Source organism: Rhinichthys klamathensis, unplaced genomic scaffold (assembly GCF_029890125.1).
Source record: "Rhinichthys klamathensis goyatoka isolate OS25496 unplaced genomic scaffold, OSU_Roscu_1.1 h1tg000073l_1, whole genome shotgun sequence".
NCBI classification, from domain to species: Eukaryota; Metazoa; Chordata; class Actinopteri; order Cypriniformes; family Leuciscidae; genus Rhinichthys; species Rhinichthys klamathensis.
Genome location: NW_026606616.1, coordinates 3,408 through 22,778, shown reverse-complemented (window position 1 = coordinate 22,778; position 19,371 = coordinate 3,408). Strand labels below are relative to the sequence as shown.

The 19,371-nt window shown below is 37.5% G+C and overlaps 2 gene segments (V, D, J or C); one reads left to right on the top strand and one right to left on the bottom strand.

Moving 5' to 3' along the window:
• Nucleotides 1-14,666: 14,666 nt before the first annotated feature.
• LOC130085103 (immunoglobulin kappa variable 4-1-like) lies at nt 14,667-15,334 on the bottom strand. The segment is given in 2 exon segments: nt 14,667-15,106; nt 15,225-15,334. Coding segments are annotated over 2 exon segments (453 nt in total).
• A 389-nt stretch (nt 15,335-15,723) lies between these two features.
• Nucleotides 15,724-17,368, top strand: LOC130085101 (Ig kappa-b4 chain C region-like). The segment is given in 3 exon segments: nt 15,724-15,727; nt 15,874-16,017; nt 17,020-17,368. Coding segments are annotated over 3 exon segments (474 nt in total).
• Nucleotides 17,369-19,371: the final 2,003 nt, after the last annotated feature.

Genomic DNA, 19,371 nt, shown 5'->3' with positions numbered 1-19,371 from the left:
CATTCCTAAACAAAACTGCTTCCAAAATAATTGAACTTTAAAAGGCAAATACATTACACAATACACACGCAGAAACAGAGTCATGCATGCACATGCAGACAGCCAGAGCAAAGACAGAAACTATTTAGCATGCTAGACTGACCACAAGGTTCAGGCTCACCCAACTAACCTCTAGGTGTTGATTGCTCAGGGAGACCTGATCCTGGATCAGGGAGGCCATTCCCATGAAGATTTAAGTATACACTTGAAAGCCGCTCCAACAGGTCGCTTGTAGAGGGTCAGGGGGTCAATTGCCTGGTGGTGCTTAATGGTAGCAAAAAAAAACCTCAGTCATCTTAAATGGCCCACAGTGAAGCTTGTGGCCCGCGACTGGAGGAATGCAAGGAATTCTGGGGGGTTAAAGCAGTGCCATGAGGTGGCAGACACAGGGCTCTGGAAGTTGGATACAATGTCACCGCCTCACCATCACTCAACATTAGCCACCGCTCTCTCAACACCTTGTCCCCGCTGTGGGTATTAACTGTTGTCGGTTTATAAAGGGGGAAAAAAAAGCTTGATGCACATCAAAGCTAGGATCGTCTTTAGAGTCAAAAGTTGAATATTAAAATTTGCTGATTTATTTATTTTTTATCAAAGAGGTGTAGCTAAATAAAACCCTACCACAGATCTACTTCAAACCTAAAGTATTTGACTTGTGCAATGGAAAAAAAGAAGCTCCATTTTGCATTGAGGAGGCCTGCATACAAAACAGGCACTCTGGAGGATTACCTAATGTTATTTTCACCTCTGTTATTTGAGTGCTTCTTAAAGCTGTGAAAACATATGTCATCATGCTGCAAGGGCCAAATATTATAATTATTTTCCAGAGAAAATGACAAAAATTATTTTCGAGTGTGCATAAGCGATCATTTATTCAGTCTCTTTGGCGGCCATTGCACATTTACATAGCGGAAATTAAACATTCTAGCACTTGAACGTTCTCTTACCTTAAAATTCTTCCTTTGACATCACATTCTTCTTCTGCACTTCAGAGTCCGTGCACTCACCTGGCCCGCTGACACCGCCAACGTGTTATTTCCTCCCTGAGCTTAAACTCATGATCTAACGACCTGCCTTTGGTCCAAAGTCAACACTGAGCAGAACTTGTCAATCATTTGATCCACTTCATTGGCATCAAGGCTTGATTGGGCACAATTAGTCCTTAGAAACAAATGACATCAATCTGCCCTGGATTTCCATTGAGGGAGGCTGATTATTTGCTTTAACCTGGAACACTGATTTCATTTTCACCCCTCTGTGTCCCCTGGGGGATTAACAAACAGTGGAAAACATGTACGACTGACATAAGATCCTTTGGCCTTAGCTAGAGAAATTTTTAAATGCAATTTGGCCAAACCCGAAGGGAGTCCAACCACACAACAATTTTGGCACAGCTAATGCACTGCCTTGAGATTTATTTCAGTTTTTCTATGCGCTGTGTAACAGAGGTACCAATTGTCAGTTTCCTGTCTGATATTTACATCAGACAGACCACCGCGTTAAGAATTGCTGTGCAAACTAGCATATGTCAAAATGCTGTTGATTGTCCACAGACATAATAAATGGTAAATTTATGGCCTCTGAATAAATTTAAAAAAATAAAGTAACACTTTGCAATGACTCCAGAGACACCAGCAGCTTTAAATAACTGTTTACTGCTCAACAGTGGCTTTTTTTAGCTGTCCTTTTAATACAATTCATTTGTTTTGACAGAAACGTTCCTTAATAAGCCTTTGTCTGACCGAGTTTTCTTATGCTGTAAATACTCACAAATATTATGGTAGTTCGATAATTTTCGTTCAATTTTCACACAATATTAGTTGTTAAAAAGATATGGAGAAATAAAACAAAGAAACTCTTTCTTTGAAAAACATTTAATTCTAATATTATAAATTAACAGATAGATAATCTATAAATTAGTATTATTCTAGATTACTAAATGCTATAAAAGTTTCTTTTGACCTAATGTAATAATGTATGTTAATTGTATTGTAAAGTGTAAAATGATCATAAATTGCATCGATATTTGCTGAGCCCCCAAATTGAATAACCCCCCATCCCCCCGACCCACCCCACCCCACACACACACACACACACACTGAATAGACAGGGGGTATGAATAATGTGTTCATTTTTTTTATCACATTATTATTTTTAATTAATCACATTAAATTAACAGCCATAATGTAGCCCTATAAAGAAACTAGGAAAAATACAGGTTAAATCTTACTAGCATCCATGCAAACACTCAGACATTTAATGTTTATGTACAGGGAATTACTAATGGACCATGGTCCATTAACTATGTGGATTTACTTCCAACCACGCAGTGTTATGAAAAGGCCAGCACAGAGGCTCTAAACTCAGGCTTTGGCACTTTTTCTGCAGACTGCAAGACTAAATTTACAATATTGACTCTTTGGCTGTGTTCTATTACAGTAAAGAGGACACTGGGTTATGGTAGAGACACCAGGGTAACAGTGAGTAAACACAAACATGCAGGACATTCACACCCAGCTCTGAAAATGTGGCCAGAGTTCCCTGTGGAAAAACTTTATGATGAACAGCCGTTATGTATTGCAAGTTAGACAATTTCCCATGCAGTTTTACCAGGTATTATAACAATTGTTTTAATTTGCATAATTAGAATTAGAATTAAATATGCTATACTATTAAATTTAATAGGCCAAAAAACTTAATCTCAGCATACACCAACCCAAAGATAACCAGTGAACACTAACAAACATTGTGCTGATGCATCAGTAGGCTACCATTTGGCGAATCTTCTACGTCATTCACACTGAATGTTCTTAAAAACCACCAGTTTATTGGGTGATGATGCTCGGGTTGGGAGCGGGAATTATGGCGATGACCACGCCTCCCGGTCTGTATGAGGGCCTGTGTGTGGGTGCACTGACCCAAGGTAACCCACGGCTGTGTTCTGAACTCTAAAGGGGAGGTAGATCAGAGCTGGTAATCACAAGCTCAGCTGTAAAAGTCCTAATGAGCCTCAGAGGCAGTGGTAAAGCAAAGTGAAAGTCACCTAATGAGCCAAGAGTAATCTATGCCCATCCCATATTGCCTATAGTAAACTTTACTACTGACTTAAGTTTATAGCCTGCACCAAAAAATATTTTGGGGATTTGGACTATTATTTCATACATCAGGCGTTTCAAGGTAAATACATTCCACCTGCATCTCTCCCACCAGAGAATATGATGCTTGTGTATGGGGCGCTTGCTCCTCTTCTCCCAGAACGGTCTCCCCTCCTCCTGGGGCAGCCAGGCTCCAGGGTAGACAAGCGATCTCAACTATTCTTTTATTCCGTGCTTAACCTCCTCTACGACAATAAAGGGCTGTTTGCTTATTCACCCGCCTCAGCGTTGAACCTGATAGCACTTCAAAGTTCCACGCTTGGGACAGTGATTAGATTGCTGCTTTTCACTGGGCATTAAATGCCACGGCTGTGTTTCACCAGGTAAAGCATTAAAAGACACACGATTATTTTTGTAAAAAAAAAAAAAAGTTAAAAATTTTAAATTAATTCAAAGACAAGGCTAGTGACAAAATGTTTTAAAATAGACATACTGAGGAGATGTAGTAAAGATGAAGTATAGTAGTTTTCCACAAGGTGTGCAAAAAACAACAAACATCAAGCCTTCCAAAAGAAGATGACAGTTATAAGTGGCAGCATCTGCAGAGCAATCTAACAAAGAAGGTCTGGCAAAAAAAGTAGTTTAATGAAATTCAATGACTAATAAAAATTATGACAGCCATAATTCTCTTGGTATCACTATGCTATTGTAACCGGTCCTACTTGAGGGGGATTTGAACCCACTGATCTATATAATGACTGGATAGCTCATGACGTTCTAAACTGCCACCAGGCAGTGAAGCCACCGGAAGTGTTCGAGCGGCCATCTTACGATTCCCTACCAGCAGAGGGCTCCAACGGCCGTTAGAGATAGGTAGCTCCGACGGCACTTTTAAGATGACCCGCTGCGCATCAACAAGTGTAAAACGAAGATCACAAAAGGATCTTGAAAAACTGCTCACAGGTTGTACTTTAAGCCCATATATAGTAATTTATATGCACAATTGTCGCTATTTCCGTGTTGTTTAAAAAAAATGTATAGCCTACTATGCATTCTTTCACAGACGTATTCAAGTTTAAACCCAATAAACGTATTATTCAATGCATTACTTCTTATAAATTTAATTAAATGCATATATTTAATATTTTCATGTCAATCCGTGTTCAGTTTGACCACGAACCATGCACTGTCACTTTAATTCAGCGCCTGCAGCACAAACGGGCATCCGCGTGCAGTGAAAGCTCCAACCTGTTGACATGGGTATGGTAAAAAATATGCACTGCAAACGGAGTAGGCCTATGTGTAAACCCCTTATTTACACTGCACACATCTGCGGCGCATTATGGCTCCGACAATGTTTTATTCCTACCTTCACGCGGTGTCAACTCACACCAGGAGCATTTCCACGTAATTTGCCGATTTGTGGGCGCGATCAGCTCCGGTAGCAGTGTCGCAGCTGTAAACGCGCAGCAGACGTGTGCAGTGTAAATAAGGTGTAAATAAGAGGTGAAACAGGTGTACATTAACCCATACAATTTGTATTATGCATTTCCTGGACATGTTCTTGCTAACTAATCAAATACTTGAACAGACTACTGATCTATCTGTAAAACACAATCAGAAAGAGCTAAATTTTAAAAGTTCACAATTCACATATTCTTAATTTTTATTAAGCAGGAATAATTTCCGACTTTAAACAAATACCCATTTAAATGCTTAGGATGTTTGCGTTGTAAGACTGTTCAGGGAGACTTTAGATTTAAAGACGGTGTCTCGTTATGCAATGTTTTCTCAGTCAAATCATACAATTTCCTATTGATTCAATAGAACGCGTGAGCTCACTGGGGAATCACAATATGGCGGCGCGGTGGCTTCACTGTTTATGACGTCATGAGCTATCCAGTCATTCTATATAGATCAGTGTTTGAACCGCGTCTCTAGTGTGGGATTTGGGCGCACTAACAAGGGCCCTGTCCCAAATGGCACCCAAAACACTTGTGGTCTTCCTACGAGTCTGGACTTTTGTGATGTAACACCGTTTTGACTGTCGGGAAGAAGTCTGCTGCGGAGTCTGTCAGTGCGGGCTCGGGAAAAGTGTGCATCGAGGGCACATCGAAAGTGCACTTGAAGTGTGCCATTTGGGACAGGGCCAAGGACTCTAAAGGACGCAGCCTCTAGCTTCAGTTGCTAGTGCACCTCTTAAGGCCAGGGGAGTGAGGTTTACACACACAGCTCTAACTGGCCTGTGTCCGGTACACTCACCCCTTAACTTCACTCCCACCGGGGTCACTGCACCAAATGTAACCGGTCCTAATAGACCCACTCCGAGCAGGATTTGAACCGGCGTCTCCAGCATGGGAGCTGGGTGTACTAACAAGGACGCTAAAGACTGCAGCCGATAGTGTGCCTCTTGAGGACAGGGGAGTGAGGTTTACATGCACAATTCTTACTGGCCTATACGCAGTGTTGGGGAGTAGTTAACTACAAGTAGCGACGCTACTAACTTAACTACATTTTTCAGCAGCTTGGCAGTAGCTCAGTTGCTTTTTAAATAGTGTAGCTTTTCCAGTAGCTAACTACTTTTTGCAGCAAGTAGCGGTGTAGCGCGAGCAAAAGCTACATTGCGTTTTGTCGAGCCTGCGCGAATCAGCGCGATGCAAGGATATTCTTCTTCTTGTTAGATTACAAACTAATTTTTTGCCATTACCGCCACCTGTTGTTTAATCACGCATCTTGCGGCTAACGGTTCACTGACGTACAGAAGTGGGTTGACACACCCCATGATGGAGCAAGACGTGGCGGCAGATTTGGAGGATGGAGAAACAACTAACGTTAATTACCCATGGCCTTATTTGTCCAGTGGTATAACAATAACAGTGACTAACTATGCCAGTTCAACTAAAATACTTAACATTTTCCAAGCGTTCTTACTCTTCAGTTGAGGCTTTTGTAACATTACAAATTATAACATTTTGACCCTTTGGAGGTTAATGTTTTGGATGAGGTTTCAGTCTACTGCAACTACACCAGATAGTTCTTTCCCTGCCAGTGCCACATGTGAGCGGTTGTTCAATGTATTTTCTTGCCAAAATGCAACCATCTCACAATCGGTATTTTTGAGAAAATGTTCTACATGCAATTTACGTTGGATGTTTATTTTGTTCTTGCAATTTTGCACTTTTGACAAACAGTCTGAGATATTTGAGTGTTGTGTGTAATAAAACAATACTCTTTGAAATCATAATTGTATTGCATTGTTTTAAACACTAAATATTTTATTAAAACATTCCTCAGACACTTATTCAGTTATTTATAATATACGTTGTTCAAAAAAAGCAAAAGTAGTTTCAATGTAGCTAGCTACTTTTTGATAGTAACTTGTAGTGTAGCTAACTACTTTTCCAAAAGGGTAGCTTGACTGTAGTTTAACTACTTTAAAGGTGACCTATAATTCAAAATTGAATTTACCTTGGTGTAGTCAAATAACAAGAGTTCAGTGCATGGACATGACATAGAGTGAATCTCAAACTGGACTGTTTTCGCGTTCTCATTTAATTCACGTTTATAAACACCCCTGAAAAACGGTCGGTTCTCCACACAATACCGACTGTGACGCAATAGTCGGGATCATTAATATGTACGCAGACCCGGCGCCAGACACAAATTCACGGACGGGCATACATTTTTTTCAGGGGGGCACAAATGAGATAAACCTAATTTCCTAATTGCTTAATATTAAAGGATCGTTAATGAATTGAATATGTATGATACAAATGATAATGATCGATAGTAGCCTAGATAATGTACTGACGCTAACAATTTGTGCTGTTTAGGCTCGCGCAGCCTCTCGATGAAACAAATAGGCCTAACTGCAGCTCACACAAAGAAACTCAGTTAGCAGCACACTGCGGTTAAATTTTTTTTAATGTGCAAATTAGTTTTTATAACGTTATTTATAACATGAAGCAACACCACACGACCAAGTGCTGAATATCATCACGATTGAAAATGTAACACTGATTTCGACAGTTCAATAAGTAATTCATATTAAGTCACTTACATTTTAGATGCAATATTGACTTTTTGTTATATTTTAGCAGTGAAAATAATTCCAATCCAAAACAAAGATCCCAGCAGAAACAGAACGCATCTCAGACAGTCAACCGTGTTTTCGTTACTAAATGATTCAGTGTTTTAAACGAATCGGTTGAGTCAAAGATTCAATGACCCATTCATGAACGACTACTTTTTTCTTGATGAATGAGCTGTTTGAACGAATCGTTTGAACAAATGACTCTATGACTCGCTTAATAACACCGCTTATCACCGCCATCTACTGGCGGTTTAGTTTCATGTTTAAAAGTGTAATTCTTTTCAACTTTTCTTATTTGTTTGTTTATTTTAAAAAAAGATTTAAAACAATCTCATAACATTATTTAATGTATATTATTTAGTGTAAATGATTTAATTAGATTGGTAACAGTCCTGTAGTGTCTTATTCTAATTTAATTTATTGATCAAATAAAGAATATAAAATGAAAGAGGAATCATTAAGATATATAATCATATATTTAATAAAATTAGGGGAAATGTCCTTTATAAAAGTAAAAATATCACAAATATGCAGATTTAAATATGTCAAAGCTGATTGAACTCTGATGTGAATAGGCCAACTGATTTCACTTGTCACAATGTCAAGCTGACACGTTTTATTTATTTATGAATTCATTGTTCATTCGTCAATATCTTTTACAGTAGCCTATTGATAAAAATATAAATAAAAGTGCAAACAAGCAAGGACTGGTGGTTGGTGGACTCCCGCGGGAGTCGGGACTACTAACATTTAGATTTGATGGCCGAGTGCGGGCGCGGGCGGTAATGGGTTACGGGAGAATCAAACGATTCGTGGGACTCCCTATCTAAATAAAACATCCAAAAACAAATAAATTGTTATCTGCATCTATTGCACAAAAGCAATAAGAACAGCTAAACAAAATAACGATTTACAGTCGCAATTAGGTAGAGTTTCTATTTATAACGTGTTTTTGCAGCGTTGTGCGATGTAGCCAATCACAGACATATGTGTTGATTTCTAAAACGCAATGGCCAATCAGATGCGTTTCAGATAAAATCCACTCACCGCTCAAAACTTTGGAGTTTTTGTTCAGTGATGAATTCTGCATGCTGGCAAATCCTCTGATTATACCAAACAAAGTGTTGACATTATAAAAGATTCATTGTGCAGCCAGCTTCATTGATAATAAAAGAGCTTTGTGAGATCGCGATGATCGAGATGTGGGACGTGACGTAGAGTTGATGAAGGGAGACTACGAGTAGAAAGGCTCGTCCAGGGCGGGCACTAGTGACTCACAGGGCGGGCCCATATACAGTAAAAGAAATGGACAGAGCGATCTCATTGGAACTCAGTTGAGACAGTTGAAGCCCACTTTTAGCGATTTTTGAGAACTTCCGTTCCTGACGCGCAGACTCAGACCGACTCAAACTAAGCTTGATGACGTGAGCAACCTGTCTGACAGACGTGAATCTTCTAGTAGCTGTGCGTGAAAATTGCCAACGTTAATCTTGCAGAGACGGGGAACTTGAGCAAAGAGTCCTTTATCGTGAGTGAGCAGGAGTAAGTATTCCGTTGCTTTTATGGACTCATTATCTATGGGCTTCTCCCTTGACGGGACGTCCCCCCGATTGCCTGCGAGCTTCTCCTCCTGTCTGTACGGTAATTTCTGTACAGCGCGACAGAGAGTCGAGTGGTTATGACGCAATCGTTAGCCTATTTTTACTAAAACTGTTTCTACGGGGCCATAATGTAACATAGAAGGTAATGGAGCCATTTATACATTGTCGTGTTTTTTCTTTAGAAATAAATAATGGACAAATGGAGTCTTTAAACGCCTCAGATGTAAAGTTATTCGCTGTCAAAGTGACGCCAAAATGAATGGTAGTCAATGGAAATGCTAACGCAAGTGAAGTTCTGCTACAAGATGGCGGTACCCGGCCGGCTTCAACTTCCGGTCGATGGATTACCCCCTTGGGCGGGCCAGGCCCCCCAATGCCCCCCCATGGCACCGGGTCTGTATGTACGCCTCCAAATATTTGCATAATGCCAGCCCTCAATGCCAGGCGGAACTGCGCAGCCGAAGCATAGCAGTTGCTCAGTGTGGATGTACACATGAACACACAAGTATTTTTTAGTTCCTTCATCTGAGCCTCTGAAGAAACAATGGGTTAATTTTATTTTCTCTGGAAATTTCCAAACATTTCACCGACTGTTTCCTCAACTTGGGCCAATACATATGGCGTTATTATCCTGGCAAATGTCGAGAGCGCATTATTGTAGCGCGAAAGTACATTAATATTATGCGCGAGCGTGAATCTCTCTGCTCGCGCGCGGAATATGATGTGCCGAGCGTGAATCTCTCTGCTCGCGCGCGGAATATGATGTGCCGAGCGTGAATCTCTCTGCTCGCGCGCGGAATATGATGTGCGTGAATCTCTCTGCTCGCGCGCGGAATATGATATGCCGAGCGCGAATCTCTCTGCTCGCGCGCGGGAACTGGGCGCGCGCTCTCAGATACACTTCTCTTGTAAGAATTCTCTCTCTGGGCTGAGTGGGCTCGCTGCCTCGCTCAGAGAATATGCCTGCACTTAAAAACGTGTTCAGTGCAATCGCTCCTCTTCCCCAGCTAACAATTTTAGGTTATAAGAACGTTTTCATAACGTTCCCATTAAGTTATAAAAACGTTATTTCTGAATGTTCTAGGGAATTTCAAAAAGTCCCGTTTTTTAGACGTTTTATTAACGTTATTTCTTGGTTATAAGAACATTCAATTCTCCCGTTATGTAAACGTTGTATTAATGTTATTTCCTGGTTATAATAACGTTAGAACGTTCAATTCTCCCTTTGTATAATTAAACGTTGTATGTATTAACGTTCTTGCTTGGTTATAAGAACGTTATTCAAACGTTCAATTCTCCCATTATATAAACGTTCTCTTAATGTTTTTCTAAGATAATGAAAAACGTTTCATTCAATAAAAAAACATTAAGAAATGTTTTAATAATTATTAAAACCTGTCTTAATGTTTTTTATATAACAATATAATAGGCCTAGCCTATATGAAGAACCTAAAACAAGAACTTTCAGATTTTAAAATTAAGACAAAAAAAAAATAAAAAAAGACCCATGAATCATGTCTATAATATGTGTAATGTAGTCCACTGAAGTCGAGTTGAATTGAACCCAAGTAGGCCTATAGTTTATTCCAATAAACCGATTTGGGTTGAAGTGACCATATGAAATTAACATGAACATAAACTTGGAAATTGTTGTAAAAATGAGCTATATTAAATTAAATTAACTTTAACTTGTGAATGTCATTGGTTGTTTTTGGTCATTATCCTTGTCCTTGTGTTCCCATTGTCTCTTGTCTAGCTTTGTTCCCTGTACCATTGTTGGTGATTCTATGTTTAGTCCAAGTTTATGTTCATGTTAATTTCATATTGTCACTTCAACCCAAATCGGTTTATTGGAATAAACTATACTTGGGTTCAATTCAACTCGACTTCAGTGGACTACATTACACATATTATAGACATGATTCATGGGTCTTTTTTTAAAAATGTTGTCTTAATTTTAAAATCTGAAAGTTCTTGTTTTAGGTTCTTCATATAGGCTAGGCCTATTATATAGGCTACCTTGTTATATTAAAAACATTAAGAAAGGTTTTAATAATTATTAAAACATTTCTTAATGTTTTTTATTGAATGAAACGTTTTTCATTATCTTAGAAAAACATTAAGAGAACGTTTATATAATGGGAGAATTGAACGTTTGAATAACGTTCTTATAACCAAGCAAGAACGTTAATACAACGTTTATATAAAGGGAGAATTATAACCAAGAAATAACGTTAATACAACGTCTAAAAAACGGGACTTTTTGAAATTCCCTAGAACATTCAGAAATAACGTTTTTATAACTTAATGGGAACGTTATGAAAACGTTCTTATAACCTAAAATTGTTAGCTGGGGAAGAGGAGCGATTCGCGATTGCACTGAACACGTTTTTAAGTGCAGGCATATTCTCTGAGCGAGGCAGCGAGCCCACTCAGCCCAGAGAGAGAATTCTTACAAGAGAAGTGTATCTGAGAGCACGCGCCCAGTTCCCGCGCGCGAGCAGAGAGATTCGCGCTCGGCATATCATATTCCGCGCGCGAGCAGAGAGATTCGCGCTCGGCATATCATATTCCGCGCGCGAGCAGAGAGATTCACGCTCGCGCATAATATTAATGTACTTTCGCGCTACAATAATGCGCTCTCGACATTTGCCAGGATAATAACGCCATAAATACAGAGCTGGCCTCGGATCGAGCTACCAAGCAACACTTTCTGATGTGTAATTGTTCAAGTTCAGACAGGTAATCTTTCTCTCAAAATCGTTAAATACTGTTTATGCATCAGTAAGTCAAGCCAGTGACTAAAATATCAGCTTCACATCGTTTCTTTTAGTAGGATGAAAATAATCGTATTTAAATTGTGACCAAATTATATACAGAAAGCGATCAAAGAACAATCTTTCCACACAGCGCGAGTTTATCTGGACACTTGCCAAACTCGTTATGAAATCAATGACGCACGTTACTGCACAACGAAGCTCTTACTGTATGTACATCATCGTGTTTGCATTGGTGAAAGCAGAGAGAGTGCAGAAACTGCTTTGCAATGATAAGATCTTCATTCTCGCGATCAACACACTGTCATCTGCTCAATGCTCATCACGGCAACATTTTATGTGATGGGAATAGATCTAAATACTTTAAAAACATCTCACGATTCGTTAATCTCGATAACTGTTATAGTAAAAACGTATAATAGCAGTAGTAAAAGTATTCGTGAGAGAGTTTCACATGTAATGAGTAGCTATTTCATATGCAAGCATGTCAGCCAATCACAGCAGTGGCCGCGGTTACACTGAATCCCACAGCAGACACGCCCCTTCAAACAGAGTGTTCAAATCAGAGGCTAAAAGCAGGCAAGGAAAAATGCCATTTATTTCTAAATTATGATTATTTTTTATCTAAAAAACATACTAACATTATAAGGGTAACCCAGGAAACATTATAAAAAAAAAAAAAAAAAACATTCTAGGGCACCTTTAACTTACGAGTAGCTTGTAGCTTGTCAAACTACAGTTTCAGAGTAGCTTCCCCAACACTGCCTATACATCCTTTACACAATGTGACGTAGAAAGACTGTAAATCATGTTTAAACATGCAGTGTGTAATTACTGTAGCGGCACAAAACGGAACTGTAAAAATAATAAATTTCAAACTGTTCAGAAAAACAAGAAAAACAAACTGAAAAAAGAAAAAAAAAAGTACTGCACAAACTCAGGCAAGCTAATGAAATGTCGGGATGCTCAAAGAAACTATTGAAAGTGCAACAGAGATAAAGAGCTTGTTCAAAATAGATTCAGATGCAGCAGATGCTTTTATCCAAAGCAAGTTTAAAATTAGGAACATAATCAGTTTGTCACACGCACTACGCCAGATTTTAAGTATACGCACTAGTAGCCTACACAAAAATCAGGCTGTAAATGGCTTACTTAGTTGTCTCTGCACATCAGTCTGAGGTACATTATACACCACAACCAGCACAGGAGTTCTGTAACACTCACTGCAACACCTTCCCTTTATCTAATGGAAATGTCAGCACTGACTGGCCGGTGTGATGTGAATAGTGCAGCAAATAAGAGGCAACTCAGCTGTTCTCAAAATAACTGAACCTGTGAACAATTGTTTTGAATATGAAGTTATCTCTCAATTCTACCATGTAGTTTCATGAGTTACCATGAGTTTCATGTATGGTATAGACTCCACACCATGCTAGACATACATGGACAAGAGACACAAATAGGCCTAATCAGCATGACAGTGGTGGTATGTATTGTGACACCGCCCCCTAGTGATTAAACAACAATAGCAACTTGTGGTAGATATTGCAGAGTTTACAAGTAAAATGATGTATGTAGCTACTCAAACGGAACCAGTGTGTTTCACAGCTGCATATGGAGATTCAATATGTTTCATATTCTAGCATTATGTGAACACCAACTACTGATTTACTACTGTAGGCCTAGGTAAGCGAAATTTGATCTAAAAACTAGACATTTATCTGCATGTGTGCACAACATAAAGACCTTCTTCATCGTCGCTGGAAAATAATCAAGTGAATATTGATCAACTCAGATCAATATTCACTGCATCCGGTGCTCTTTGTGTTTTATAATGTAAATATCCCGGTACATGTTTGAGTTTACTCTGTGAGAACGCTTCCTAACGATTCGGTAAGAGTGGGGTGTCTGAATGATTCAGGTTAAACCCTGGACCATTTTGGTAGCCCGTTTGATCGATTCACGAATTGAGTTGAGTTGTTCATTTCTAAACATTTACGACGTGATTACTGTTAGTTAGGGAAAATGTTAAATTGTATGCAATGTCAACGCCTGTACTGTAGCTACCCTTGAAAACGACCTGGATTCAATAAAGGTGAAGGCAATAGACATTTCCTCTGAACTTTCACTTGTGTAACATGAAGTCTTATGGGGTTTGCACTCTTCTCATTTCCTTGCTATTTAGAGTTCAAAATATATAACGTAGTCTGTTGTCATGACCAACAAGTTGAACAAGTTGGAGTTGAACAATGCAGAGGTTTCATTAGTTCCAGTAGGGGGCAGTAAGACATTACAAGTTTCCATCTCTGTATTTGGTTTTATTTGCCTTTGGACAGTGTTGAGACCTTTATTTTATTTCCAAAATATAAAAAAAATAAGTACACTTGAGAGAAATTGTTTCAGCTGTTTCAGTAGATTATTTGCGCTAAATGAATGGTTATTGTCATGGTGCAATGAGAAGAAAAAGTAATATTTCTTTAGGCTATTTGTGGTTTATGCTTATTTTTTTAATAGTTTTTTTTCCAGGTTCCTTTTATTGTGATAAACAAGAAATGAATTGCAAATCTTAATTTAAAAGTATATATTAAAATATTTGATTATGGTTATGTTTTTATTGTGTCATATTCCTTATTTTCTTTATTACCATATATATATATATATATATATATATATATATATATATATATATATATATATATATATATATATATATATATATATATATATATGGTTAAAAATATATATTCGGGCAGATATACAGTATGGGTGGACTTCTCCTTGAAGTTGCAACGTTTTATCTTTGCATACTGAAAAACTCGCACATCACATGTATCTATAGAGATATCGTTTAAATATGAATTTTCACAAAGGCCTGGCCTTTATATACTACAGTATATAGAACACAATTGATTTGTCTGGGGAAAAACGAGATACGTTACAGGAACAACAATGATTATTATTTCTATAGGGCAGATCTGGGTTAGAAGATTAATTAGATTAAATAAGAATACATAAAAACCATATGTATCTCATTGATGCTAACCCGTTTTTGTTCTCATTTCAGCACCTGTAGGTCTCGGATGCATCAGAGGATTCTCTGTGGTTTAACCAAGGGAGGTTTTTGTGCAGCATTGTTTGACTGTGTGAACACCCATTTGTCATTTATCTTATGTAGACTCTGACAGTAATAATCTCCTGCATCTTCAAGATGGGCATTACTGATGGTCAGAGTAAAATCAAGACCGTTTCCTCCAGAGTGAAAACTGCCTCCACCGCTCATTCTAGATGGAGCACTTGAGGGCTTCATTGTTGTGAAATATATAAGGAGTTTAGGAGGTTCATCTGGCTTCTGAATGTACCAGAATATGTAGTAATCTTTGGATGTTGAGCCCGTTGGAAGCCTATAAACTACAGTGTTGACCTTACAATCAATAGAGACTGTTTGACCAAGCTGAACTGATTTAAACTCAGGTTGAGTCACAACGACCTGTCCCAAAGAGCCTGTGAGACAAAGAAGACTTTGCTGAATTCAAATATTTATTAGTACAAAAATTTAGGAAAATATATAAAAAAAGGAAAAATATATTAAGAAAATATATATATATTTCTGTTTCATTACCTTGGATGCAGTAAATTGCCCAGATGAAGAGAATCATATTGGCTTCTGTAGAGTGGACAGATCTTGTATGTTAAAATCTTTCACAGGCCTATAAACCCTTCCAGAGCACTGAAGCATGAGCTGCCAATGCAAAATAACATTACAGTGGAAAAAACCTTTCTGAACTGAGATATCATATGATGATGGGCATTGTAATATATGCATATTTTAATGAGTTAATCATCATAGTTTAATTTAAACTTGTGCGGTGCTCTCAGAATATTCTTGAGGTTTTTGCAGTGAATGAGGATGAATTATTGTGGAGGATTTTTGATGGAGGGACCAAACTAAGTGTGGAAAGTAAGTGCAGAATAAAATAAGAAGACGAATAAACACTAATGAAATGTGAATCTGAATAGGTTGCAAATTTAGAGATTACTGTTGTTTTTATTGCTGCATTAATACTGCTTTGGATTGTAAATGACTAGAATTAGAAATTTTTTGAGTAAATGCTAAGTCAATGAGTAAGTAAATGCTTAAGAGAATCAAAATATATTCACAAGAAAGTGATTGATGTACATATTTAGTTTAATAATTAGTATAATAATAATTATTATTTTTCTTAGTAAATGTGGGAAATTATCCAAATTAAACTCGTTTAATTATGCAGCTTTATCTGATTTGTTTGTTTATAAAAGAGCAAACTGGTTATTGTCAGTGTCAGTTTTAGTGCAGGAGGTTTTTGTACAGCCGCTCATTGGGTTTGCATCACTGTGGCGCACATTCGGTGGAGGAACACGACTCTCAGTTGGCAGTAAGTAAATCTCTTTTTATTTCAAAAAATAGAATGAAAAGAACATAAGATGATTTTATTTTATTTAAAAAATATTTTTTAAATAATGACTAGTAGAATAAATAATTAGAAAGTTTTAATCTGGTGTGACACTACCAAATAATTGTCTAACTTTCCTTAGCTCTTCTATAGACCAGTTTAAACCAATCACTTTTTTATTACTGAGCAAAATGGTAAATCATATTTGACAAAGAATAGCTGTTTGTATTTTTTATTCTTTGGGCATGAAATATAATGCTAATATCTGTATACGTCTTTTACTCACCTCTACAGATTGATTTAACAGAGGCAAACAAGAAAACATTAAAACATTTTGTTATGCAAAAAGTTAAAATATAGACAGTAGAACAGCTTTGGTATCTTATTATTAATAGTTTGTAATAATTATTTTTAATAATTCTTGAATAATGAAAAAGTTGTTTTTAATGAAAAGTTTTAAGTCACACCAGACAGAAATGTGTCTTCATTTGTTGTTGCTTTCACTAAAAAATGTTGTAACTGTTAGTAATACAGTAAATGTTAAACAAGAAACTATTTCATAATTTGAACAAATAAAAAAGATTCCCAAAAAATCAAAGATTCATAACATAATATTATGAATCTTTTTAAAATCCAATTATAGATATGTGTGATTACTGGTAAAATGTGTTTTTACGGGCTGTTGCACTTCAGATCTGCTTGATTAACTCTGAATCTCTTAAAGGGAAGTGAAAGACTGATAGAGCTGTTTTTAAGAAGAATGAAACTCTCTCTCTCTCTCTCCCTCTCTTCCCCTCTCTCTCTCTCCCTCTCCCCCCCCCCCCCCCCCCCCCCCCCTCTCTCTCCTCTCTCTCTCTCTCCTCTCTCTTCCCTCTCTCTCTCTCTCTCTCTCTCTCTCTCTCTCTCTCTCTCTCTCTCTCTCTCTCTCTCTCTCTCTCTCTCTCCCCTCTCTCTCTCTCTCTCTCTCTCTCTCTCTCTCTCTAGCTGGCACTCGCCCCACTCTCACGGTCCTGCCTCCCTCCAGAGGCGAGCTGCAGCAGGGTAAGGCTACAGTGCTGTGTTTGGGCAGTAAGGGATTCCCCTCTGACTGGAAGCTGAGCTGGAAGGTGGATGGCAGTAGCAGGAGCTCTGCTGTGAATCTGAGTCCCAGTGTTCTGCAGAAGGATGGACTGTACAGCTGGAGCAGCAGCCTGAGTCTCACTGAGAGTGAGTGGAGCCGAGCAAAAACCATCAGCTGTGACGCCACACACACATCCCAGAATGCAGTGACCCAGAGCCTGAACACACAGCTGTGTGATGATGACCAGTGAAACACACACACATATCACACAAAGACATACAGGCATGCATAATTATTAATTCACACTTCACACACAGTGTAAATTTTGCTCTGTACGTGTTAATCTTTCTTTAAAAGATGTTAATCTTTTATTTTTGCCAAATAAAAGCTTTTTGAGTCATTAATTGTGTTCATTTATTGTTTCAATATAGTATAGCATATTTTCATAATTTTCTTTAAAATACTTATTTTGTATTTAATTTGTTCCTGTACATCATAGTATTTTATTCATTTTATTTGGATTATATTAGTTTACATGTTTACATTCATTTGAATGGAGTTAAATATAAATGTCATGAAAATAAACTTTTAAAAAGTTTTTATCTTAATTATATACCAGAGGAAACCTTATTACAATTTTTACCAGAGAAAGAGTGGACAGGGAAAAAATGATTCAGGATCTATTTCAAACTAAACTGGACATTTAAAGCATACGGATGAAACACTGTTTTCTTGTATGCAATAAAGCAATTAGAGATTCAGTTAAACTGCAGACAGCTTATTTATTTATTTATTTAATTTATTTTTGCTTGTTATTTTTTTTTACTTTTTTATTACCTTGCTAAAGGTGTAGGAGATCAGCTAAACAGGTCTGTAAAAGCAGTGTTTTTGCACCAAATAAATATATACAATGAATAAAAGTTTTAAGAGCTGAAATAAGACACATAAAAGAAATACAAACAGTTTCCCAGCCAATCCACTAAATATTTTATTATAGTGAAATAGTTAATGAGGGACTGATTTAAATCTTCATTTCATCACATAAGCTACAGTGCTGTGTTTGGGCAGTAAGGGATTCCCCTCTGACTGGAAGATGAGCTAGAAGGTGGACGGCATTAGCAGGAGCTTTAATCATTCATTTACACTCATATATAACCTACACACAGTCTTCAAAAAGTTTTGTCAACATTTCCAGTTTTCTCTGTTAGTTAATCTTTCTTTAAGCCTGTGTTTTAATACACGTTTTTGCACATATTTTGATTAAGTGTTATTAAACAAATAATTATTGCCAAATAAAAGCTTTTTGAATTATTAAGTGTGTATTTCTTGTGTGGAATTATGAATATTATAGTATATATTTACCTGAAATTAAAAAGACTTTTAAAAAGACTAATTGATTTACTATAATCTTTTATTCATTTTTTTATTTACATGTTGATATAATTAATATAAGTCCAGTTTAACTTCACAAGAATAATATAAATAATGCTGTAGGGATGATGTGCTGTAATTGTGGACAGAGGAGACAAATGTGGATTCAGACTATACACAGAATATGGTAAATTAATTTCTCATCAAGAAGAATTAAGAGGTGAACTAAATTAAACATGAAATATTTGGCCACAGCGAGCTTTCTTCCATCATCTTGGTTGGATGAATTTTAGGATTGTAATTCATGTGGAAATGTTATTGAGGCATTCTTATGTAGAATGTGTTGAGTTTGTGACTAACGAACATCAACAGTTCTCCAGCCTTAAAATGTCTATGTAAATATAGTGTGTGTGTATGTGTCATGTCTATGTGTGTGTATAAGTCAGTGAGGTGAATAATGATCTTCAACATCAACATCTGCAGAAGTCTCAACCAAGGAGATTTTTGTATGATGCTTTTACACTGTGTGAACACCCAGTCTATGGTGCCAGAGACCCCCTTGTTATGTCCACTCTGACAGTAATACACTCCTGAATCTTCAGGCTGGACTCCACTGATAGTCAGAGTAAAATCCATGTGGTTTCCACTTTCACTGCCACTGAATCTAGAAGAAACACCTGGAGCTCTCTCTGATGTTAAATAGATCAGGAGTTTAGGAACTTTTCCAGGAATCTGATGGTACCAGGACATACAATACAGGGTGGTATCTTTTTTAACACAGTCTATTGCTGGTTTATGATTACAGTGAATAGAGACGGTCTGATCAGGCTGCACTGTCTGCGCTTCAGATTGAGTCAGAGTTTGTCCCACAGAACCTGAAGAGAGAGACAGAAAACGTCTCAGGT